At 32.9% G+C, this 25,279-nt stretch overlaps 1 protein-coding gene across 4 annotated transcripts in view; it reads left to right on the top strand.

Annotated features, from left to right (window-relative positions):
• The window catches only part of STRN3 (striatin 3), a 107,460-nt gene that overhangs the window by 72,100 nt on the left and 10,081 nt on the right, over window positions 1-25,279 (top strand). The window contains exons 8-15 of one of the 4 annotated variants that reach the window (XM_027521396.1): window positions 3,143-3,253; window positions 13,219-13,359; window positions 17,402-17,535; window positions 18,839-19,014; window positions 19,196-19,243; window positions 19,545-19,666; window positions 22,840-23,007; window positions 24,876-25,016. In XM_027521396.1, coding sequence (XP_027377197.1) covers window positions 3,143-3,253; window positions 13,219-13,359; window positions 17,402-17,535; window positions 18,839-19,014; window positions 19,196-19,243; window positions 19,545-19,666; window positions 22,840-23,007; window positions 24,876-25,016 — 1,041 coding nt within the window. The remainder of the gene's footprint in view (window positions 1-3,142; window positions 3,254-13,218; window positions 13,360-17,401; window positions 17,536-18,838; window positions 19,015-19,195; window positions 19,244-19,544; window positions 19,667-22,839; window positions 23,008-24,875; window positions 25,017-25,279) is intronic. The other 3 variants (XM_027521398.1, XM_027521399.1, XM_027521400.1) reach the window with 3 other exon arrangements.

Genomic DNA, 25,279 nt, shown 5'->3' with positions numbered 1-25,279 from the left:
TTCCTTCCAGATAAGTCTAAAGTATCTTTAAAGCATTTTAAGTTCTTAAGACAGAAAGGACTCTGTTAAGAACAAAATAGTTCAAATAATTTCTTTCCCTAAGAAATGAAAACTATCACAAAATCTATGCAGGGTTTTTTTTATAAGGGATCTATGCAGTGATTTTGAATTTTTCATTTTTACTCAATAGGTATCAGGTTTTTTTTTCCAAAGCAAAGAGGCTGAATATTCAAATATCCCTTTATATTTATTTACTTAAAAGTTGAGTTTACTTACAAATGGGAAAGTGATTTTCAGATTTAAGTTACTGGGTAAAGACAGATTTTTTTTTTCTTTCTAAATAGTGTGTCATAATAAAACATCCCTGTATTCACCCACTTGGGATAATCTGTGTTATTTTTATTTTGTATACTAGCATAGTACACACATAATCTCTGATTTTGAATTCTTTTGTTCTATGAAACCACTCCTTTTTAGAAAGCTTTTAAATCTTTTTTGTCTGTCAGGGTAGTTTGGGTTTAATTTTAATAGTTCTTAATTCTTGGCATAATCAGAAATATTGGTGAGCATTTCTAATTTTGCTAAACATTTTAAAGATGTTTAGTTATTGTCTGCTACACTTTGAAACTGTGGTCTGTAGAATTTATAGGGCTACAAAATACTATTTAAATGGATAAAGTACTAAATATTTGAATAAAATTAGTTTCAAGTTTATGGTAGATTTAATTCCTTTGCTTTGGTAGTTAGAATCACCACAATAGAATTTTAGGCTTTTGTGGTTTTGAGTTGTCAAGGATCAATTTTTTTGTGTATATTTGTGTTTTCTTATTAAAAAAAGTTCCCCTAACTTATTCAACCTCATTTCTTGGTATTTTTTCCCCCTAGATTTTTTTAAAACAGCATTAGTATGTAGAAGATTATGCTGCCTCTTCCTTTTTGCTCGTAACTATTTCTTATAAGCAATATCAAATCAGCTGTTACTTACCAGGCAAGTTTCAGGATGTTTGTGCACATATGCATTCACCAACCTGTTCTCTGCACTGCCTTAAGTTTACCTTTGTTTCCTAGATTCAAGTTTATCTTGCAAGTAATATTTCTGTTTTTCATAAGCTTATCGTTTTTTACTCCCTTTGCTTTCTCACTTCACTACCCTTTGCTACTCCAGTTAGAGCATTCACAGCTTTACTTTTTATACAGAGGACTTTTAAAAAACTCCTGTTTGATTTCATGTGTAAAGTTTATACCACTGAAGGTCTTTGTTGTTGTTTCTATGAGGTTAGCAAAATTTGCTCCAAATGTGTCAGTTTGTCCCTTTTAAAAATAAGAATTACTAGCTTTATTAAAATGAGCATAAAGCAATTAATTCTTTAGATCACATTTTTCTTAGCATATTAGATAAATTGACAGAACTATTCTTGATATAAATAGTTTTCAGGAAATTCATGAGTAGAGTACAGGAAAAGTGAAATTTCTCTTTAAATCAGTGTTACGACAGTATTACAGTTTGCAGATTTGAAAATCATATGTGTAGATTTTAGGCTTTGATAACCTAGTTTCAACTAATTCAAGTTAGCATATTAAAGTTTTGAGTTTAACTTTTTACACACTGACTACCTAAGATCATAGTACCATAAGGTAGAAAATGATGGCTGTTTTAGTAGGTACAGAAAACTGTACCCCAAGGTACAGAAAACTGAATTTCTGGGTACCCTTTTTCTTTTTCCGCCTAAGAGGCTTGCAGAATCTTAATTCTGACCAGGAATCAAACTTTACAGGCAGTGAAAGCGCCAAGTCCTAACCACTGAACGGCCAAGGAATTACCCTGTGTACCATTTAAATATGAGGATCTTTTATGTTTGCTACAAATAACTGTCTATAAGGAAAAAAGATGTTTTTTGTGTCCACCGTACATTGAGGCCTATGGAGTTTATAAGTCTTATAAGCCAGAAATATAATAAGTTATCAAAAATTGTGAAAGTGTATTTTCTCTAAAATCTCCCTTTTATATCAGTCTTCTTGATTGACTTAGCTTACGTGTTTTGGCATAATTTTTATTTAGTAACAGGGTTATGTAAACTGACTCTTCGTTGATCTTTAACAGAATGTTAAACTTCCAAATAACAGCTTTAAACTTAAGAAGTAACAGTTTAAAACTTAAAAGATGGAAAAGCCCTTAATATCTAAAATAATTCAAATAGACATATTTTTGTTTTGCTTTATTTTTAATGCTGTTTTCCTCTAGTATTCTATAGGGTAAATTTTTTATAGGTACAGGTATTTACTTAAAACAAATATGGATTTGTTTATTCAGCTAAAATAGCTGAAGTACCATCTGTAACAGATGTACAGCGATGTATGTTTTCACTTCTCCATGCTTGTCACTGCTTTTATCTTACCCTAAAAATATCAACTCTTAAAAAGTTCTTCAGTGGAATTTGAGTTTTTTTTGTTTGTTTTTTTTTTTTTTTTTGCTAATCTTAGTTGTAGACCAATGGAAGAAGGTAATGAGATGTTGAACTGTTTGGATGGGGTCGGGGCAGAGGTGGGATTCTCTGAATGCTTTGTATGGATTATTTGAGACATATTTTCGAATTACATGTATGTATTATATTGGACTAGAATGCCTCTCCATTAGTACAGTTATCTTGTGCATGCAGAATCAATGTGACAGAAGGTGCATGAATATTTTCATCAATAAAACAGCACTGACCTTTCCAGCTTGCACTTTTTTGAGTAGTTCGCATGTAATTCATTCATTTGCTTTTATGATGCTGGCTGAATAATTTTTTATTAACATTTTTATAAAGATGCAGTGATCTAATTTTTGTAACATTAGATTTCTAATGTCAGTCCATTGTAAAAATATCAGTTACCACAAGAATAATAACCTTCAAATTTGTAATTCATAGAAGTGAAGCACCATTTAACTATTGTTTGTAGTACTAATGTTTAGAAACTTATGAGATGGGCTTTCAGAGTTTGACTTGTGAATACCAAAACTGAGACTGCACCTTTAAAGTATTTTGAGTATATACTGTCAGTACATTTTTATTATGATTATATAAAGCTATAACAGTTTATTGCCAACAGCTTGCATTGCCAACTGCTGATTTTTTTTCTTTTAATAATATGCTGCATGTAGATAAAGATGACCTCTCCCCAACTACTGAGGTTTGGGATGTAGACCAGGGACTAATAAGTAAACTGAAGGAACAGTACAAGAAGGAACGAAAGGGGAAGAAAGGGGTGAAGAGTAAGTGCAGATTCTATTATAATTTTTGTGTTCCAACCTTTGAGAAAAAAAAATTTTTCAATTCTGATTTTTTGTCTTCTTTATGTTTCATACAAGGGGCAACTAACTTTAAACTTTGTCTGTTGTATATTTGAAATTTATTTGAATATAATTTAGGAGGTATTATGGGAAAATCAAGTGGGATATTATTTTAAATATATGGATAAGGATGAAGCAAAGATTTTAAGGTTTTTGTCTGTATTTTAAACTTTAAAAAGTTTGCAGAACTCTAAGGAATATTGGCCTTCAGATGAAAAATAATAGAAATTTGTTTAAAAGGAAGAAAGTATAAATTTCTCTATTTTTGATAGAGTATTACTGCTGTAACTAGGTCTTATCCAGGTTACATTTCTTAGTTTCTTAGAATTCTGAAATACAGTGAATGGGAAAGCCCTTTCCATAGTTTGTACTGTCTGCTTTTAAGCCAACCACAAACAATAACAGTAGCAAAAGAAAAAAAGCTCTCCTAGGTAGTATTTTTGGTAGAGTAAGGTCTGGGGAGTAAGCTAGTGGTGGCAGTAGGGTTTGTTTGGTTAATAGCTAAGTAGCTTTGGGTGCCTTGTTATATTTTTCACAATTAATATCTTGACCAATGTATTTTGAAAGTATATATTTAGCTACAGCACCTCTCAACGAAGTAATTCATTTCCATTTTATGAATCAGGCTTAAGAACAGCCACGTGAAAATCGTCTTCAGACCTAAAAATATTGAATGAAGAAACTGAAATTATTTTGAACTGGCTGGCCATTGATTCCTCTAGTCTAACTTTTTCGACTGTGTCTAGGAGAAAACAGTAGATGACAATGGCAAAAACCATATAGACATTCTTTTGCGTTCCTTTCTCTGGTGACAGAAATATTAGTGTATGAAATGGCAGTTGCAGTGGAAAAGGGTATAAATTTCCTCCAGTAAAGCAGTTTTTGAGTGGTTTAATGTCTTGTAGAGGAAAATAAGGAGTTTTGGAAATTTTACCTGTTATGCACTTTTCTTTTATAACCCTATGCTAATTTATGTTGTTGCATGTGAATACAAACTGTTCTCTAAGAAATTTCTTACTGTACATTGAATTGCTTAGTGTATTTAAAGATGTTTAATGCTGGGCAGGGACTGTGTTTCAGCTTTAACATCTCTTCCCTATATAATTAATGCATGTTGAGTATAAAAATACTTTTGCATGATTGAGCATTGTAATATAGATGCCATGACATTAGAATTTTAGGGTTTAGATTTTTTTTTTAAAGAAATGAAGTAATTTACTTAAATATTAGGTTACTTATTTTGTGTATGTTATTCATAAACTGACTTACATGCTGAAGATTTCTTTAGAAAATGTTAGGTAGTGTTGCTTTTAATTTCAAATATAGACACCCCATTTTTTTCCTGATAGAATGTTTAGATCTCTATCTGTTGCTGCTGTTTAGTTGCTAAGTCGTGTCCAACACTTTTGTGACCCCATGGACTGTAGCCTGCCAGGCTCCTCTGTCCACAGGACGTCCTAGGCAAGAATGCTGGAATGGGTTGCCGTGTCCTTCTCCAGGGGATCTTCCCGACTCAGGGATCGAATCTGTGTCTCCTGCATTGGCAGGAGGATTTTTTACTACTGAACCACCCGGGTTTTTGGTTTTGTTTTGTTTTTTACATAAATTGAAGGTTTCTGGCAACCCTGCTTTTTTTTAATGAGTAGAGTATTTTTAATTAAGACATGTACTTTTTTTTAAAGGTGTAATGCTATTGCATACTTGGTACATTATAGTGTACACATAACTTTTTTTTAAGTATTTATTTGTTTTTGGCTGCACCAGGTCTTACATGTGCGATGTTCATTCTTCCTTGCGGTATGTGGGATTTTTAGTTCCAGCATGCAGGATCTAGTTCCCTGATCAGGGATCAAACCCAGGCCCTCTGCCTTGGGAGCGAAGAGTTTCAGCCACTAGACCACCAGGGAAGTCCCAACACATAACTTTTATATGCATTAGGAAACCAAAAAAATTTGTGTGACTCGTTTTATTGTGACTGAACCCTCAACATCTCCAAGGTATGTCCATTTCTTTTTGAGGTTTAGAAAGAAGATATAAGTCAACTTAAGGTTTTTTTTCTTTTAGGTTTTACATTTTTCTAAAATTGTTTTTTATTGAAAAAAATACCTGTTTAAGAACTGTTAGAAACTGATAAACTGAAACTAAAGTCTAAAATTCTCATACAATTTTAATTAATTTTATTTAGTAGGATCATAATATACAGTTTTGTTATTTGCCTACTCAGCTAACAATTCACAGAAAATATCCTTTCATGTCAATAAATATTTTGCCATACAACATTTTCAATTGTTCAACTTTAACATTTTAAACATTAACTTTAACATTAACATTGTTAAACAATAACTTGTTTAACATTTTCATTTGTTTAACTTTCTTTAAACAAATCTACCCTGTTGTCAAACAGAATATTTCAGAACCTGATATGAGAAATGGGTAAAAGGGAACTACTGTGATTAAATCAGGAGCTGGCGACCTCAGATTCATGCCCTGAGGTTTTCTTATCAAAATGTGCACCGTGTTATTCAACCAATCCCCTTTAATTTTTATTTTGTGTCTGTTTTAAAATGAGCTGCTGCTGCTGCTGCTAAGTCACTTCAGTCGTGTCCGACTCTGTGTGACCCCATAGATGGCAGCCCACCAGGCTCCCCCATCCCTGGGATTCTCCAGGCAAGAACACCGGAGTGGGTTGCCATTTCCTTCTCCAGTGCATGAAAGTGAAAAGTGAAAGTGAAGTCGCTTAGTCGTGTCTGACTCTTAGCAACCCCATGGACTGCAGCCTACCAGGCTCCTCCATCCATGGGATTTTCCAGGCAAGAGTACTGGAGTAGGGTGCCATTGCCTTCTCCGTAAAATGAGCTAACTTTGTTTAAATAGCCATAACTTTGTTTAAATAGCCATAGAAGTAATATATGCTTAATGTAAGTATTATATAGAGACACAAAAAAGTAAAAATCACTTGCAGTTCAATAACTCAGAAATTATATTTGGCATATATTCTTCCAGCTTTTTCTGAATGTTTTTATACATAAACCTCCTTTAACAATTTGCAACAAGAATATCATTGTTTTTAACTCATTTTTCCTTAATATTCATTAGATTAGATGACAAGTTTGACTGGTTAGATAGTATTGCATTTTGTGGATTTATTCTAGCCTCCATTAGTTAATCCATTAGATTGTTTCTCATTTTTAGTGTTTCTGTGAACACCAGTGCTTTTAAGGTTACCCATTTATGTAGATAAAAAGATGAGATTTCCAACAGTGTCTCAGGAATGAATAATTTTGAAATAATTGTTTCTTTTTACACTTCTTTGTGAATTAGTTAAAAACTTTCTACTCTTAAACATAGAGTTCACTGTAAAAATGTTGGCTTTGAATCCCTGCTGAGGATTTTTCTTTTAAATTTTTCTTTAAATTTGTGGGTAGTAAATTTAGGTCTTAATCTAGGTGGAATACCATATTAGTGCTAAGATACAGTTTTTCATGAAAAGATTGAATTCATGAAATTTACTTAGCATTTTTATTATCTGTTTTCATTGGATTTTCTGATGTTTTCCCAGATGTGGCTTTGTATAATAAGTTAGACTGATTTATAAACTGTAGCCTTTTCTTTTTTTCCTTTATTCCAAAGTGTGAGTTAGTCATACCTTTTGGATCATAGCACTCAGTTTCTACAGATTTTTCCAGCTTCTTAGAAGAAAATTATTTGCTTAACTTTAGCACGTGAATTCAGCAGATGTAATCCAATCTAAATGCCTTTTTTTTTTTTTTTAAATGGGGAAAAGTGGCAAGAATGCCAGCCTTTTAACTTTGTAAAGTCTCAACCATGATTTGACTCTTAAATGGAAAGGGTTCTGAAATCAGAATCCAGGTACGTAATGTTTATCTGTCTTCCAGCTTGTTCACTGAGCTACTTCACTTTCACTTTTCACTTTCATGCATTGGAGAAGGAAATGGCAACCCACTCCAGTGTTCTTGCCTGGAGAATCCCAGGGATGGGGGAGCCTGGTGGGCTGCCATCTATGGGGTCACACAGAAGAGTCAGACACGACTGAAGCGACTTAACAGCAGCTTGTTCACTCCATTTCACCCTTCTTTTTTCCTACCTTAGGCAAAAGGAATGACTTAACAGTGAACAGCCTTGCCTTGGACTGTAAACACAATTCAGTATTAATTTCTTTCTGACATACGCTTTTTCAATTAGTATTTCTAAAGATGAAGACCATGAAACTAAAGAGACTTGTTACAGTTATTTTGGTCTCAAGCTTCAGAAGAGTTAAGCTTCCTTTTCCTTGTAACATTTTCTTTTGACATAACTTCAAACTTAAGGAAAAGTTATAAGAATTTCATGCACTTTCACACAATTTCTTTAAATGTTAAAATTTTACTACATTTGCTTCATCCTCTTGTCTCTTTAAATATGTACTTTTATTATTTTGAACACTTCAGAAAACTGAGTAAGTAGTAGACATGTTGTTCCTTAGATACTTCAGTGTGAGTTTGGTCAGTTCAGTCACTCAGTCTTGTCCGACTCTTTGCAACCCCATGAACTGCAGCACACCAGGCCTCCCTGTCCATCACCAACTCCAGGAGTTCACCCAGACTCACATCCATCGAGTCGGTGATGCCATCCAGCCATCTCATCCTCTGTCCTCCCCTTCTCCTCCTGCCCCCAATCCCTCCCAGCATCAGAGTCTTTTCCAATGAGTCAACTCTTCGCATGAGGTGGCCACAGTACTGGAGTTTCAGCTTTAGCATCATTCCCTCCAAAGAAATCCCAGGGTTGATATCCTTTAGAATGGACTGGTTGGATCTCCTTGCAGTCCAAGGGACTCTCAAGAGTCTTCTCCAACACCACAGTTCAAAAGCATCAGTTACCTTACCACAAATGCATTCTCTTATGTGACCACAGTACAATGGTGGAAATGAGGGAATTAACTGATACAATACTATTATCAAATCTAAAACTTTGTTTTCTGTCATCTTTAAATATGTTCTAAGCTTTCTGTAATTGGGGAAGAAAGTGAAGGGGAGTTCTGAGTTAATCTTTTGTTAAAATCTTTGATAGGACTTTTCTAGCTTTCTGTGGTGTCTCTTTTTTTGCTGTATTTCATGTATAAGTAAAAGCATGTAAATCAGTAACAAATCACAGTGTGTATAGCAGCTGAAATAAGGGTAAAACATCTGAAGTTTGGAACCTTTATTTAGAATATGAAGGAGGAGGTAATAATCTTTTTAAGACTTCGATATTTGTTTCAGTTTTTTCAACGTGGAAGGTTTAAATTATGGATTATAATATGTTTTCCTTTGATAAATGCTCTTATTCTTGCTTTTTGTTACTCCTATACTATTTTGTACTTATAAAATTGTAGCTTATAAAGATTAGATTATTTCATATCCTTTCTTCAAAAGATTTATATGCTTTTCCCATTTCAAAGATAGGGAAAGATCTCCATTTCAAAGGTTCACATTCTGAAATATGTATGTTTACAGATCTGAGTCTTGGTCCATGAATTTGTCTTAATTGTTCTTATTTATCTTAAGTTTCCTGTCTTCCATGTGTAGAATAAGATTTGTCATTCCCCTTCTTTACTTTATTCTTGTTACTGAATAGCTGTACATCTTCTGACTTGGTTATCATACATTGGAAAACTTTTTCATTATTTCTTTTAATACAAATTATAAGTATCCCTGGATAATTTTCTAGTTTTCCTTTTTTTTCTTCTTCTTCTTTTTTTAGTTTGATATTAGTATTTGTCTTTTGCTACTCCAGGTTCAGGATTAACAGACTTTCAAGAGGGAATGAAATTTTTGTAGAGTATGACTTAAGTACAAATATCTTTATATTAGGCATTTTAGAACATTTAAAGAGAAATTATTTTGTATCAGTAACTTTCAATAGGCCTATAAAAGCACCTTGACACATATTATAAGGTGACTATGATGATTAAGCTGCCTCTATTTTGGAGAGAGTATAAGGAGTTCATAAAACCATTCAGTATCCTGTGTCAAATCAAAGACAAACAGTTGTTTCATATTAAGGAATATTACTTTCAGGTAAGAGATGCAGTTGTTTCCTATTTCTGGCTCCAGTTTCACACTGTTAAAACAGACCATTCAGTTCTTCAACTTGGTTTCTCTTTTTTTTTTCCTCCCCCAAGAAAATAATTGAAGCATTTTGACAAGGGGAAGAAAGTATCAATTTGACACTGTTTTCAGTCAGTACACATTTTTAAGCTGCAGAATCACTTTGCAGCTAACCTAGTTTTTCCTTAATACTGTGATGTCATTTTTTTTTTAAGATGACAGTTGTCATATAAAAACTTTCTTTCAATTAGGTGATAGAACATATAACAAATCTAGCAAACATGATATAACTAAACCCTTTTATTCTAAAATAAACCTAAACCTTTGCCAGATTGCCTGCTTCATTTCAGAATATAAGGCAGATTAACAAAGGGAGGCATATTTGAGAAGGGAAAATGTTAGATTCCATTTAAAAAAAATCCTGTTTATTTATAATAACAGAGTAATGGAAAGATAAATTTCATGTCAAGAGTGTGTATATTTGTGAGTGTGAATTTAAAAACGCTAACAGCAGCAGTTGTCAGTCTATCCACAGTTTGGCTTTTACACAGCATACTGTTTTTCATTCTCCTAGAATCTATTCAGAGGATTGTGCATTGGTATAGATTTGATGGCTGTGGTTACGAGGTAGATGGGTTATTGTATAATTCATAGTGGTAGAAGAACAGCTTTTCTTGCTGTTAAAATTAGGAAGAGTATTTCCTCTATAGATTATAGAGTAGTAATTGAGAATCAATTTTTGTTTAATCCTTAGTGAGTTGTCTTCAGTTATGCCATTGAACATTTTGATAACATTATGTATGATTTATTACACTAATACCATTACAGTTTTCTTGTTGCAAATCAGACTTCGAAACTTTTATCTGAAATTGCATTTGTTAGAATTATTGTATTTAGAATATTAGATTTAGAAAGAAAAAAGGAGCATTAAATGTGCTGTTAGTTGAAAGATGTTCTACATGACAGGGGCTAGATAAGACTGTTAACTTCTGGTTAAGAAATCTGCTTTCATCTTTTAGCAATTTTTGAGAAACTAGAATTAAAGCAGGGATAATTCCATCTTTTTCCTAAACTTGCCACTGTGCCACACAGAAACTAATGTTTGGTTATAGTATACAAAACAAAAAAAGTAATAATAATTATATGATTTGGGAACCTTTGTTGGAATGTTGCAGGAAGGGTGATCCCTTCCTCAGGCCCAAGAGTGGACTCTTGTCTAGTACTTAGGATGAATTGTCAGAAGAGACACACATGCTCACAGAGCATGAGATGTTATTGGAAAGGGGCCCCTGGCTGGAGCACAGAAAGGCATGGGAACCCAGGAGGACTGCTCTGCCACATGGCTGATAGTCCCGGGTTTTTTAGTGGTGGAATTAGTTTTCGGGTTGTCTCTGGCCAGTCTCTGACACAAGGTCATTTCTGATGGCCTGAGCATCACTCAGCCAAGATGGATTTCAGCAAGGAAGATTCTAGAAGGTTGGTAGGACATAAGGACTGGCGTCTCCTTTTGATCTTTTCCAAGTTCTTCCAGTTGGTGGTGGCTTGTTAGTTCCATGTTCCCTACAGGGCCTCCTGTTGTAAAATAACTCATACAAGTGGTTACTGTGCTGCCTGGCCAGGGTGCTCTGTTTGGGTCAGTGTTTCCTCTAACGTGAACATTAAATTTCATGTTGCTTCCTGTTTTCCTTTTCTTCCATATTTCCTACTCCATGTGTTCAGGAAGATGTGACTTGATGGTATCTGTAATGATAAAACTTTTTCTTGTCTTTATTATATTTATCATGTGAAATTATTTATAAGTAGTATCTAATGAAGTAAAAGTTTATGGTTTACATAAGTATAATTAGAGTGAGCAGAGTAAGATCAACAAAAGCCTCATGGAGGAGATGGAAGTAGGTTCAGAAAGTATTCTCACCTTTCTGGGGAATAGGTAAAGACAGATATGATAAAAATACGGTAGAAGAAACCCTGGTGAATATACTATAGGGAAACTGCTCTGACTTGAAAATTAGGGAGATCTGTATTATGTAGCACTAAAAGATGAGATTGGATAGGACCATCATGAAGCACATGCAGGGTTAAGTACAGGATTTTAGTTAGCTTTGATTCAAAGAGTGTTGACGTGCTGCTTGTGATTTCAGAGTAAGGAGTGATAAGATCAATGTGATGATTTTGGAAAACTAATCTACCCAAAGTATTCAAATATGATGGAAAGAAAAAGGAGTTGGGAGATACGAAAACCAATTAGGAACCCTCTGCAGTAATTTGTAAGAATGAAAGCATTGCGTAGAATAAAGTCAACAGCAAGAAAGAGACTGATCTGAAGAATCTGAAGAGCAGATAAAAGGAGGGTTTTTTTTTTTTTCAAAACAGATTCTCCTTCATCTCCACTTAATAAGCTGAAAAGGAATTCTTAGGATGTAGTTACAGAATTTGAAGAACAGAAATCAAATCAGTGGTGTTGGTACTCATAAGTGAGAAAGTTATAAAGGAAAGCTATTTTGTGAGAAAGGATAACATTTATTTTCTTTCATGTTGACTTTCACTGATGGTTAGACATCCAGTTAGCAGTTTTTCATTTACTAGAGAATTTATTTAGTAACTTTGTCAGGGAGAAAATCCTCAGGTAGTAACTGAGTTTCTCCATTATATACTTTAGAAAATTCAGACTACTTGACACATTGTATCCAGAAAGAGTTACTTAAGCATTTCTAAAAAGTTAGGGATTGCTGTGAAATAGTTAATAAATGAAAAGAAAAAATAAAGGTAATAAATGTGTAAGATTCCACCTATTTCATTAAGTCTTACCATTGTACTACCTGGCATTCTGCTAGGGATACATAGATGAATGGTAGTTCCTTTGGAATTGCTAATATTCTAATAGCTGTAGTAAAATTTAGTGATTATATAGTCTTAATTAGTCCATCAGTATTAATGTTAGTAAATACAGTCTTATTGTGTGGCCTTGGATTTGCCTAATTGTTTCACTTATATGTTGACTATAAAGCATTTTCTTTTAAAAACTATTTTCTTTCAAAATACATAAGAGAAATGATTCTCTTGTCATTTCTGACATTCATAGTTAAAGAGATCCCATGATACTAGATGGTCCTGAGCTTTGCATATTTTGGCCTAAATTATCCATGTACCAGTTGAAATTCTCTCCTTAAGCTTATGGCCTGCGATTAACTTTTCATACTGTGATGAGAAACTGAGAACTCATGGGTAAATCAGATTTTTCAAATTTGGGAAAAGAGAAAAAACATTTGAGGAAAATTGGAGTTGATTTGTTAATGACAGGTTTGTGTGACTATAGCAGGAAAATATCCACATAAACACAGGGAAAGTTAAATGTTTGTTGCACCCTCATAAAAATCATTTTTACTTATTTCTTTGTTAACATTTTTAAATAGTGGATTAAGTTGGAAAACCTGTTTTATTCTTTACACTGTTAAATGTTAACTTAAATACCAAAATTTTTTGTTTTAATGATATCTTCTGTGTCTGAGCTTACAGAACTTTGAGTAATAAAAAGCTCAATTTTGTGTGTGTATCTCTTATTTATATATATATATATATATATATCTCCTCAGAAATAGGAAATATTTTAAATATAAAAATTATTTCCATATTTTCGTGGGGGGGTTGATATGGAAAATTGAAGACATCTTTGATTAGATGAGGTCTTTAATAACTGCAACTTAAAAATAGCCTGTTTTGGTAATAAGTTGGTTTTTAAGGGTGCTAGCAAGTCAAGCGGTAGCTGTTAAATGAACCTCTACTGCTGACATTAATTTACAGGGGTCAACAGGACAAAACTCTACGACACGATAGCTGATCTGGGAGATGATGAGCTGCCCCTCATCCCTTCAGGAATCATAAATCAGTCTAGGTCAGCCTCTACTAGAATGACTGATCATGAAGGTGCAAGAGCAGAGGAAGGTACAAAATTTAGCTACCATGTTTATTTACATTGCAGATGACATTAATTCCAAATCACATCTCCTTAATATTATAAATTTGCTGCTGTTTTAAAATGCTGAAGATCAGCTTATATGATCTTCAGAGAAGGTTTTGGGCAAGTTCTTGGTGTAATTGTCTTAGAAATTTTGAAATTTTTGACTTTTGCTTCCTTATGATTTTTTTTGCTTTTGATGTTAGGTGGAATTGTTTTTATTATGTATGATTTCAAAGTACCTTTCTGAACTGTGACTTTAGTTTACAGATCTAGTATTAGGAAATTAGTATTTTAAAAAAGACTTAAAATAGTACGTACGGAAAAGAATTGTTTAGTTATTTGTCATATTGGTTAAATTTAGCAACTCATGGTAACTTTCACTTGTTAGGAGACAGCTAAGTGCCAAACATTGTGCTTGAAACTTGATATATATATTATTTCTAAAAATGTATATAATGATTGCCTAATTTAATCATTTTATAGAATAAGGTGACATCATTATTCTTTAACCCGGTACCAAACATGTACAACTTGGTAATGAATTTTTTAAAATTTGCCTAAATTAGAAATGGGCAGGAATTGAAACTACTGTTTAGGCTTTTTTTCCCATAACTGATTTTAGCTGAAGATAACATAGATATACTTGAGTACTTTATAAATCTAGGTTGAGAAAGTTATAATTCTAAGTTATGAAACTGAATTTTAAGGTCCATTGTGACATATACATACATACATAAAGGATAATCCATTATCTAATAATTTGACATATATATTGAATTTTATTGATATTTCTACTTTGCTTTGTAAGGTAATTTCATGCCCCAGTCAAAAAATTTTGAATACATCTTATTCTCTTCTGAGTTCTCTACTGGCACATATGGCTTAAAGCTAAATAATATTACATTTCCCTTTAAAGTTGTCTCTGCATGTATTTACCACTCATCATAATCTAAGAATATTTGGAAAGGTGAAGAAAAATCGGTAAAATAATAAAACCAAAACAAAAGATATTAAAACATGAAAAACACTAGGACAAGTAAAATAGTTTGTTGATTTTCCCTAGATCTCTTTACCACTGTTACACTATTTTCCTGTTTTACCTTAGAGAGTATTTTCTAAAATACACATACCGACTCCATTATTCTTCATCTTATGCATTTAGTAATGGTTCAGCTTCTTTAGCTTTTGATATATTTTACCAAATACTGTATAATTTTGCTAAAATTTTTGTAGTAACACTATACATTTAAACTGTAGATTTTATACCTTAAGGCAATACCATATTAGCAGAACTTAGGGACCCTTTTAAATGTTTCAAACCAATGACCTATAGAGGGGGAAAAAAACAGTTAAGACCCGTACTACTCAAAAACCAATGTAGAACTTGTATGTATATGTCTAGTTGTGCTTTTTAAAGAAAAAATATAAGTGATCTGACTCTGTTTATAGTGGAAGGATAAAGAGGTGGACAGATAAGCATGAGCCTTATTACACTATTTAAAGGGTGGATACTATTAGAATTTGTTACTACAAAAGATTAAGTTCAGTTTTGACTTAGAACTAAGAGGGGAGCATTAGCATTCATAATCTCTTATTTTCAGGGGCCATCTCCAATTATGCATTCTTATTAAAGGCAGTGTCATACTTCATTTTGTAAAGGACGAAAGTTTGTTTTCAGGGAGAGAAACTTACACATTAGGAACTTTCAGACTATATTTGGTAAAGACTTAAGGTGTATATATACCATGTTGCCACTGGCATGAATGGAATCAGGTATGGAGCTGTGTTCTTTAGATTTTATAAAAATTGAAGGAGATAGGAAGAACTTGATATGTTAGCTACAGGTTTCCTTTGTCATTGTTGTCCATAAAAAGAACAATTAAAGAAGTACAAAAAGGACCTTGCTGTAAGACCTCATTATGTAGACCCTAAGATTTCCATAAAGGGAAATGCTAATATGATAATAGTCTTAAATTGCTTGATGAAATCTTTTAGGCTCTCTAATAAAAGGTATCATAGTGTCCCTCATTAAAAATTACTTATTTTAGTAATTTTATTTCTCTTTGAATTCTAATATTTCAATGCTATGTAATCATGTGCTGTAGGTAATTATGTTAACATTAATAACATGAATTTATAGAATAAAAATTAATTTCTTCTGCAAAAAAACAAGGGCAGAGTATTTACTGTGCTTACTGTGTGCCACAGTAATGCGTGATTGTGGAAAGCAGAAATATAGCTTAAAAGATTTTATTCACTGAGATGTATATGCAGTATGCCGAGTGAGCAGGATAGTTTGCTATATATAAATAAATATAGATAGAGAAATGTAGTTAGGTGATTCATTAGAAATTGGTATAATACTTTTGCTTAATATAATTAATATAAAACTAGTAAAACTACCTAATATTGGTTAGACATTTCCCTTCACATGCTCTTAAATTGGTCAATAACTGATCAGAAATATCTCCGCATAAAGAATGTATAATGCATTATTATGTTAAAGTTATTTTATTGGGCTTTTATCAAAAGTTCTTTTATTGAGTATTTGTGAGTGGGAGGAATTTTGGCATTTTATTCTAACTTGTTTTACAAACAAATTATGTGCATAAAAGAAAAACATGTACTGGCTAAAAATGCTTTGAGAAAGTATTACCTTAATGAATTTTATGTAACTGTTCTTAAACATAATTTTAAACTATTGGTTTTATAATTCTCAGCATCTCATATTACCAATAACTGCATACTAGATACTAGTAGGAAGGATCCATGCTACAGATTATTTAGATTCAGTAGGTTTAACTTATAAAATTAAATACTATTATCCCTACGTATATTTTCTGTCAGATTTACTCTGTGTCAGTTGCTGACACATAGCTTCATTTTACAAATGTCATTCAGGACCCTATTTGAATCAAATTATGTAGTTTACTTTGATATTACAGATTAATAAGTAATAAAATAAGATACTGTAAATAAGGATGAATTTTACTTTTACCATGGTATATATCTAAAAGAAGCAGACTTGTATCTTCTCAGAATGTTTTCAGTAGTGTTAGTGATGACTGATATTTCATTACATCTGTTTCCTTTAGTGTTTTAAATTTATATCATTTTTCATGAAAAATTTTCAGAATTGACAATTAGCTTGAATTTTTGTTTCCCTTTTAAAATTGCTCATGGATTTTAAATGTGTTTCAATATGTTTTGTATTACAGTGATTGATGTACTTTCCCCCTTGCATCTTAGGATTAAAATTTTGCTTTCAAAGCATGTTTGAAATGATATGGAGAATTGTTGCTTATACTATAACTATAATAACAATACATAGTAGTATTTGATTTTAATGGGTCAAAGTATCAGAAGTTTAAAGTGCTATAGTCAGTATAGATTATTTATTTTAGGAGTATATTCAGTAAAGAAGAAGTCAAAATAAAAAAGCATAGACAGAGCTTGAAAACTGGAAGGCATCTGAAGATCAGATGGATTAACCATTTAGGGGAAAGAAACTGACACTAAAGATAGAACTGCCCTTTTCCTAGACCACTGAGAAATCTGAGCAACTTAAGGCTTTACTTCAATAAGCTAATACACTGTATAAGAGACTGGAAACTATTAACATGTGAATACTTGTATTAAATTTTTATCAGGGATGAGAATATCAAGCACTTTCAAACAAATATGATGGAAAGCGAAAGGACTTAGCAACAACCTATTACGTTTAAAAAATACTATAATTATAGTTGTACCAAAGGGATATAAATAGACAAAGCTTCCACCCTGAAATAATATATCAAGTGCATATTTTATTTGTGGGAAATGATGCTCAGTTCTGAAATAAATAAAACACTTGTTTATTACTACACAGTAATAGGATTTTTTGAGTAGAAGAAATAAGGAGGGAAGTGGGAAGATAAAAAATTAATTATATTACTGAATATTATAACTGTTAAGTGCATTTCCCCACAATATTGTCTTGTACTGTATGATTTTTCAGCATTTAAGAAGCGGTTTTGTTCTTTATAGCTGAACCAATAACGTTTCCATCTGGAGGAGGCAAGTCATTTATTATGGGTTCTGATGATGTTTTGTTAAGTGTACTGGGCCTTGGAGACCTTGCAGACTTGACGGTAACAAATGATGCAGACTATAGTTATGATGTAAGTGCAGTTTTATTTTTAATTTTTTAATGATTTAATAGAAGGCTCCTTATTTTTTGGAAACACTTATAAAGCAGAATTAATGTCAAGGTGCATGGAAAAGATAAAGTGTGACATTGTGTTTATTTGAAGCGATATATAGTTTTTTCTTACAACTACGTTCTTTGTGGTATTTAAATTTTTCTTGGGTATTGTGGTGTATTAGGAGTTTGGGGTGATTGATTACCTAAAATATTGGTTGATAAATACCTACCCTTAGTAGTCAACTCTCAATTACCTACTCAAATTAAGCCATACTTTGCTGTTAACAAGAGAAAAATAGGTAACCTGAATCATTTATCTGCTTTCAGGATAAATCTTAAAACACATTTTAGTTTTGAACTTTTTTTTTAAAAGGATAATGTTAAAGTTAGTTTGTCATTTCCTAAATACTTCATCTTTAATTTGAGGGATGAGGAGAGGATGAGGAGGGGATGGAAAAGACAGTGTTAGAGGTGAAACTAGTCTTGGATTAAATTTTTTATAGACAATAAACACTCAATTGAGAGTTAACTATACTTACTTAGATTATATTGGTGAATTTGCAGATTTTCAGCAAATTAATTTTTCCTTTTATAAACATATTTTTTCCTACATTTTATACTTTATGTTAGAATGGTTTTTAGAGACATCGGCCTTGGTGGGCTGGATTATTCTCATTAATACTTTTAAAGTATGTAAGCAAATAAAGTCTATAATAACCTTTTGACTGCTGTAGAAGTGGTTTCACAGCCTATCTTTACAGATGGAGAAACAAAGGTAAAAAGATTAACCTCTTATCAATATCAACAAAGTGTCTTTAGTTCAGACTTTTGAAAAGTACTTTAACTTGCTGCCTTGAAAAATGTCACATGCTGATTTTCTAAATGACAACTGTATTGTTAATATTGTACCCTTGGATTTTTGGTAATGATTTATTTAATTTTTGTTTTCATGTAAAATGTTGCAACATGGTAGTTTCTTTGTGTGTTTTGTTTTTCCCCTCATTTTAATGTTTAGTAGGACTTTGGGTTTACCTTGATGATTAGGTAAAACAGATTAAAGGACTCATTTGATCTAAGTATTTGAAAGCTAATGAAATGATTCTTCTTAGTTCTTATTAAATGATAAAGATATAAAGTTTTTAAGGTGTGCTAAATTTCCACTGGACATTTTAGCAAAGCACTTTTGAATGTATGTTTTAAACACACCAAAACAAACAAAAACTCCATATGCCTATCAGTTCACTACTTTTACCACTAAATATCGTGCCGTTTCTTTTTAGTTGCCTGCCAATAAAGATGCCTTTCGAAAGACATGGAATCCCAAGTATACACTACGTAGCCATTTTGATGGAGTTCGAGCATTAGCTTTTCATCCTGTAGAACCTGTGCTGGTTACTGCCTCTGAGGACCATACTCTGAAACTTTGGAACTTGCAAAAAACAGTTCCTGCCAAAAAGCAAGTATTTTAATGTTAGCCTATGTTTTTTTCTTCCAGTTTGGTAATTATAAGTAATTATTCTTCTTTATGGTCTGTATCTTTTATGCACTTATTTGATCTTTCCTAATGATCATGTATATCAACCAGTGATTTACCATTATTTATCTTCTCTCCTCCCCTTTTTTCTCCCCTCTTTTAGGAGTGCCTCTTTAGATGTAGAGCCTATCTACACATTTAGGGCCCACATGTAAGTTTTACTGAATTAGTACTTAATTAACAACCATAATTATTGTTAACTATTATTTATCACTCCTAAAGCCTTGTAATTTTTTCATAATGTTTGTTTTACATTAAGAAAGACATTAGCTGAATAATACTACATTTGATTAATAATTGTACTAATGAGAATATAATTAGTACTGTTCAATGTACATGTTACTTAAACAGTTTTAGATACCACATAAATTTAGAGAGAGGTTGGGAGGGGTGCAAATGTAAGTTTCTTTGTAGGCTTTCTCAGTAATGTTTTCCCTCTTTTCCTGTGATAGTGGCCCTGTTCTGTCACTAGCTATAAGTTCTAATGGAGAGCAGTGCTTTAGTGGTGGTACCGACGCGACTATCCAGTGGTGGAATATGCCTAGTCCTAATGTGGATCCATATGATACATATGGTGAGTAAAAGGCTCAAGATGTATCTTTTTAAGTGAATGGCGCTGACAGAAATAATCACCTCGAATATTAAAGATTATTTAAATATGTATTAAACTTGTCATTTAGTCTTTCCATTTACTAGTAATTTGCCTTATTAAAGAGAAAAGAAATATCATGCCATAAATATTTTAGCCTGCAAGTTGGTATTTCCTATATTGTGTTCAAAAAGTTTTTTAAAACTATATTAATTAAAGCATTAATTTCAGTACCAGAAAAGAGAAATTTAACGTAAGGAATAATTTTTACAACTTAGCTACTTTACATAGTTCAAAAATAATTAGTGCAAGATACAGAAACAAATGGGAATTCTCAGATGATTCAGTGGTAGGGTGTCCACCTGCCATTGCAGGAGACTCAGGTTCAATCCTTAGGCTGGGAAGATCCCCTGGAAGAGGAAATGGCAACCCACTCCAGTATTCTTGCCTGGAAAATTCCATGGACAGAGGAGCCTGGCATGCTACAGTCCATGGGGTTGCAAAGAGTTAGACATGACTTTGTGACTGAGCATGCATGTAGAAACAAATAAGGACATAAGGGTATAAATCAGTGAACTTGAGGGACAAAAAATTTCTTAATTAAAAAAAACTGAAACTTTCATTCATGAATCCCATTTTTAGAATCTGGCCAACAGAAATACCTGTTCATGTATTTAAATATAATTATAAGAGCATTGTTTGTAACAATAAAAAAATTAAATGTTTATTAGTATGAGAATGGTTAAATAAAAAATGGTTTACTTAATGGTTCATTTTAAAAGAATTTAAGAACTCTTTGGTCTTTTGTTTAACAAACTGAGCACCTAAATTTGCCAGATATTAAAGCATACATCAAGAAATGAGAATTAGTCTAATACAAAAAAAAAAAACAGAGTTTAAACACATAAGCAAGGGAATGGATAGGTACAAATTGTGATAAATGATATGAAGATACAGTAATGTAAAAGAGTAACAGCCGAAGTCTTCTTTAGATATAGGCTAAAATAATCACATTCAAGCCAAACTCTATATAAAAGTTAACTGTCAGTGAACAATTTTAAGCCAGTAAGTGACCTAAAAAGATAACTCTGGCTTTTGCAAGGGGAATAGATTGGGAATGAGAAGAGAGTGGGGAAAGGAATACCAAGGTAATGTTGTAAAGTTGTAATGTGGTGATCTGGTAGATAGGTGAGAAGATGATGTTGCCAAGAGTAGAGTGGAAATAGAGCTGTTAGAGAGAAGTGGATTTAAGACATACTGGGGAGATAGAGTAGAATAAACAGAATCTCTTGATAAATTGGACTGAGTGGATAAAGTGATGGATTAGTCATCTTTTTTAACAGCTTTATTGTGGTATAATTCCCGTATGATAAAATTCACCCTTTTGAAGTGTACTGTTCAGTAGTTTTTACCATATTCACAGGGGTATGTAACCATTACCACTAATTCAGAACTTTTTTCCATCACCACTTCTGCATTTTTGACATGGAAAACTGAGTATATCATGGTAGCTTATTGAAATGGGAATGTGAGAAGATAAAGGATACTGAGTTTGGTTTTTAAGCATGTTAAGAGGAAGGCAATATCAAGTACATAACCATCAGTTGTGAGAAGGCAGACTCCTAAGGGACTGTGACATGTGGGGGTGGGGTGACTAAAGCAAGAGAGTTAACCAAAAAAAAAAAACTAAGAAGGCATGCCTGTGGGGCAGGAGGACATTCAGGAAAGTGAAATCATGACGTATATCAAAAGAAGAAGCCATTTTGAGAAGAAAGAAGCAGTCTGCACTTTCAAATGTTGCTGAGAGGTCTAATAATATTAAGTATAGAAAGGTAATTGATCACCCAGGTTTTGGCTCTACAGAGGTTGGATGTTGGGTCTGAGACCACAAGGTAAAGGGACCTGTGGATGACCTTCCAAGGTATACTCTATGGATGTAAAGCAAAGGGATGAAGGAAAGAAGGAGGGGAAATTTTATTAGATTTGATAGAACTCATCATTGATGATTTTAGCAAGGGTTGTTTTGTTGTGGTGATGGTATCAGAATGATTTAGAAAGTAAATGGAAGGTAAGAAAGCATATTTACTGAATATGCTTTTATGCTCTTTGGTTGGAGGTTGATGTAAGTTTTGTTTGTTAGATTTAGAGATTTTGAAGCATATTTGTTTGCTGTGGTAATGATCCCAAGGAGGAGGATAATCTGTATAGTAGAAAAACATGAAAGCAAATTAGTGTGGGAAATGGAATCCAGAATACCTGGTGGAATTGTCCTTTCAGGAATGGAGGATAATTCCTTACTTGTATTTGGAAACATGGAGAATATGGATTTAGACACCAGTCGATTTATAGGTTGGGTGACAGAAAGGTAGAGGAAAGGTTCCTCTTTCAATGCTATATTTCCACAGTGAATTTATTATGAAAGGTAATTAATCATGTGAAAGGGAGGTTGTGAACCGTGAGAAACATCTGTGGAAAGTGGGAATTCAGTAGAGAAACAAAATTGTAGGACAAATGATGTTTAATGTTATTAGCCCCCACTGTCCATCAAATGATGAATGGATAAATAAAATGTAGTGTATCCATACACTGGAATATTATTTGGTAGTAAAAGGAAATGGAGCACTGATACATGCTGCAACACAAGTGAACCTTGAAAACATTATGCTGAGTGAAAGAAGGCAGTCAGAAAGGGCCATTTATATAAAATGTCTGGAATAAGCAAATTTATAGAAACAAAATATGTAGTGGTTGCCTAGGGCTGCAGAAAGGCAGAGAGGAAAATTGGGGAGAAATAGCTAATAAGTGATGAAGATGCCCTAAAATTGATATGGTGATGACTGTGCAACTTGTTGAATATATTAAAAATCATTGAATTGACACTTTAAACTGGTGAGTTCCATGGTGTGGGAGTAAAGCTGTTTATTTAAAAGTTGATGTTCCTTTTTTAGAAAATTGCAGAAATACAGGAAAGTATTAGAAGGTAGCATATAAATATCCCATAACTCCACAACTTAAGAGATGGCCACTGTGTACACATTGGTTTATCTTATGACCTTTATGTGTAGTCTTTGTACTTAATTATGTAGTTATCTTTATATACAAAAGCATTTCTTTTAAATTTCTTTTAGCTAATTTTTGTTTTGTTTCTTTCGTTACAGAGCCAAATGTTCTAGCTGGCACTTTAATTGCTCATACAGATGCTGTCTGGGGTCTTGCTTATAGTGGCATAAAAAACCAATTACTGTCTTGTTCAGCAGATGGCACTGTTAGATTATGGAATCCACAAGAAAAATTGCCATGTATTTGCACTTACAATGGAGACAAAGGTAAGTAAATTTTGCCTCTTTGAAAAATCTCTCTTTTTTTTTTAAATTTAGAAGATAAAAAGAACAAAGTAGTTTCACTACTTCCTGACTGCTCAAAAGAGATACTGAAAGAATTCTACAAATCTGTGATAATCTTTTTATTCCTAGTCATATTTTTATAAACAAGATGCTTTGCAGGGATATCCTGTAGCTCAGTGCCTTTTTAAAATAAATAAATAAATTTATTTTTGGATGCACTGAGTCTTCATTGCTGCGTGTGGGCTTTCTCTTAAGTTGCAGCAAGCAGGGGCTACTGTAGTTGCCATACTAGGGCTTCTCATTGTAGTGGCTTCTCTTGTTTCGGAGCACAGGCTCTAGGGCACATAGGCTTCAATAGTTATGGTGCTTGGGTTTAACCCCAAGACATGTGGGATCTTCCCACATGTGGGATCTTCCCAGATGAGGGATTGAACCCACGTCCCCTGCATTAGCAGGCAGATTCTTAACACTGGACCACCAGGGATGCTTTGCAAGTATATCCTGTAGCTCAATGGTTTTTTGACCTTTTTCAGGACATGTCCTATTTAAAGAATAGAACTATTTGTATGTTATAATAGAGTAGGCAAATGAGGCTACTCATAGGAACAGCAGAAGGCCCTCTAGCAACTCCAGGTAGATACTCACAAAGACAGAAAGGCTCATGGTCTCAGGTAAACCTGTAAACTACATATGAGCACACTGGTTGAGAAGTCTAGCTATAATCATTGAAATAGCACCCTTAAATGGAAGGTGCAACCTGAGTTAGTTTCAGGCTTGATTTCAAATCTTTTCCTGTCAAAGAAGGATTTAATATACCTCATGACAATATTTATGTCCATCTGTTTATATTATTTTTATATTGGCATTATTTTCCAAGTTATTTTTAAAAATCATACCTTTTACTATAAATAATTGTTTTAAAACATTTTAGATGAACATTTGAACATTTATGCTTAATTTTGTTGAATCTCTAGATACTTCCGTGATTCTACTAATTTTTTAATTTACCTAAGCTTTTGAGGTGAAAATTCATTTAGGTGATTTGTTTCTTGCTTACTCCAGAATTCACATAATTGTGCATTGATCTAGACAGTTGAATTTATTAACATGTTAACGAGAGAAATTGATGCTTGATCTACTTAAGGATATTACTGCATCAGTGAATTCCAGAGTCCATAGCTTCATTTTCACAGATCCAAAAATATTATTTGCATTTTCTACTTGAAGCTAATCAGTGTCAGACAGGTGACAGTCTCCCAAGGTAGAGGTGTACAAATGCTATTTTATCATTTTACAGTCAGAAATAGAATGGCAGGACTTCCCTGGCAGTCCGGTGGTTAAATCTTAGCCTTCCAGTGTCGGGGGTGCAGGTTTGATCCCTAATCAGGGACCTAAGATTCCACATGGCTTGTGGCAAAAAGCAAAACAAAACATAAAAAACAACAGAAGCAATATTGTAACAAATTCAATAAAAGAGTTATTAAATGATCCACATAAAAACTTAAAAAAAATTGCAGGTGGGCCAATAAACTCACCTAGGATTTTTGTCTCTTGGAAAAAAATGCATAGAGCAATAGCTTTTGTCTGCCTGTCTTTCCTTAAGGGTTCCCTAGATGTATTATTATTTATATATGTAAATATATATATATATTTATTTATCTGTAACATTTTATAATGTTACAAAAACTAATAAATGAGAATAAGTTACCTATTATATCTCACCATCCTAACACAATTGCTTTTTCATTATTAACATTATTTCAAGAATACTCAAATTCTTTTTTCTTATTAGAAAAGCAGAGATTTCTAAATTATTATTTTTACCTTATATCTCTTTGGACTCCTTTCAGAGCATGGAATACCTACATCAGTTGACTTTATAGGCTGTGATCCAGCTCATATGGTGACCTCTTTCAACACTGGTAGTACAGTAATTTATGATTTAGAAACATCACAGTCATTGGTGATGCTTTCATCACAGATGGATTCTGGTAAGTTTTCTGGTAAGGTTGAAACCTTAAAAAGGATTGTTTTACAATAGAGGATAACCTTTTTACTTTTATATTTTGACAATATGAATTTAGAATGAGAAAAGAATAGCTTTCAATGTGTACTTATTTACTTTATTTCTACTATTTCCTCAAATTATGTTTAAAAACTTGGATAAGTATGTGGGGACAGGTAAGTGAGTAGAGCAAATGTAAAAGAAAACAAGTCAAATAATTTTAGGTTTTTAATGAAAACACATGTGGAA

Source organism: Bos indicus x Bos taurus, chromosome 21, assembly GCF_003369695.1.
Source record: "Bos indicus x Bos taurus breed Angus x Brahman F1 hybrid chromosome 21, Bos_hybrid_MaternalHap_v2.0, whole genome shotgun sequence".
Taxonomy (NCBI): Eukaryota; Metazoa; Chordata; class Mammalia; order Artiodactyla; family Bovidae; genus Bos; species Bos indicus x Bos taurus.
Note: the sequence above shows the minus strand (reverse complement) of the source record. Positions and strands in the feature narration are given on the sequence as shown.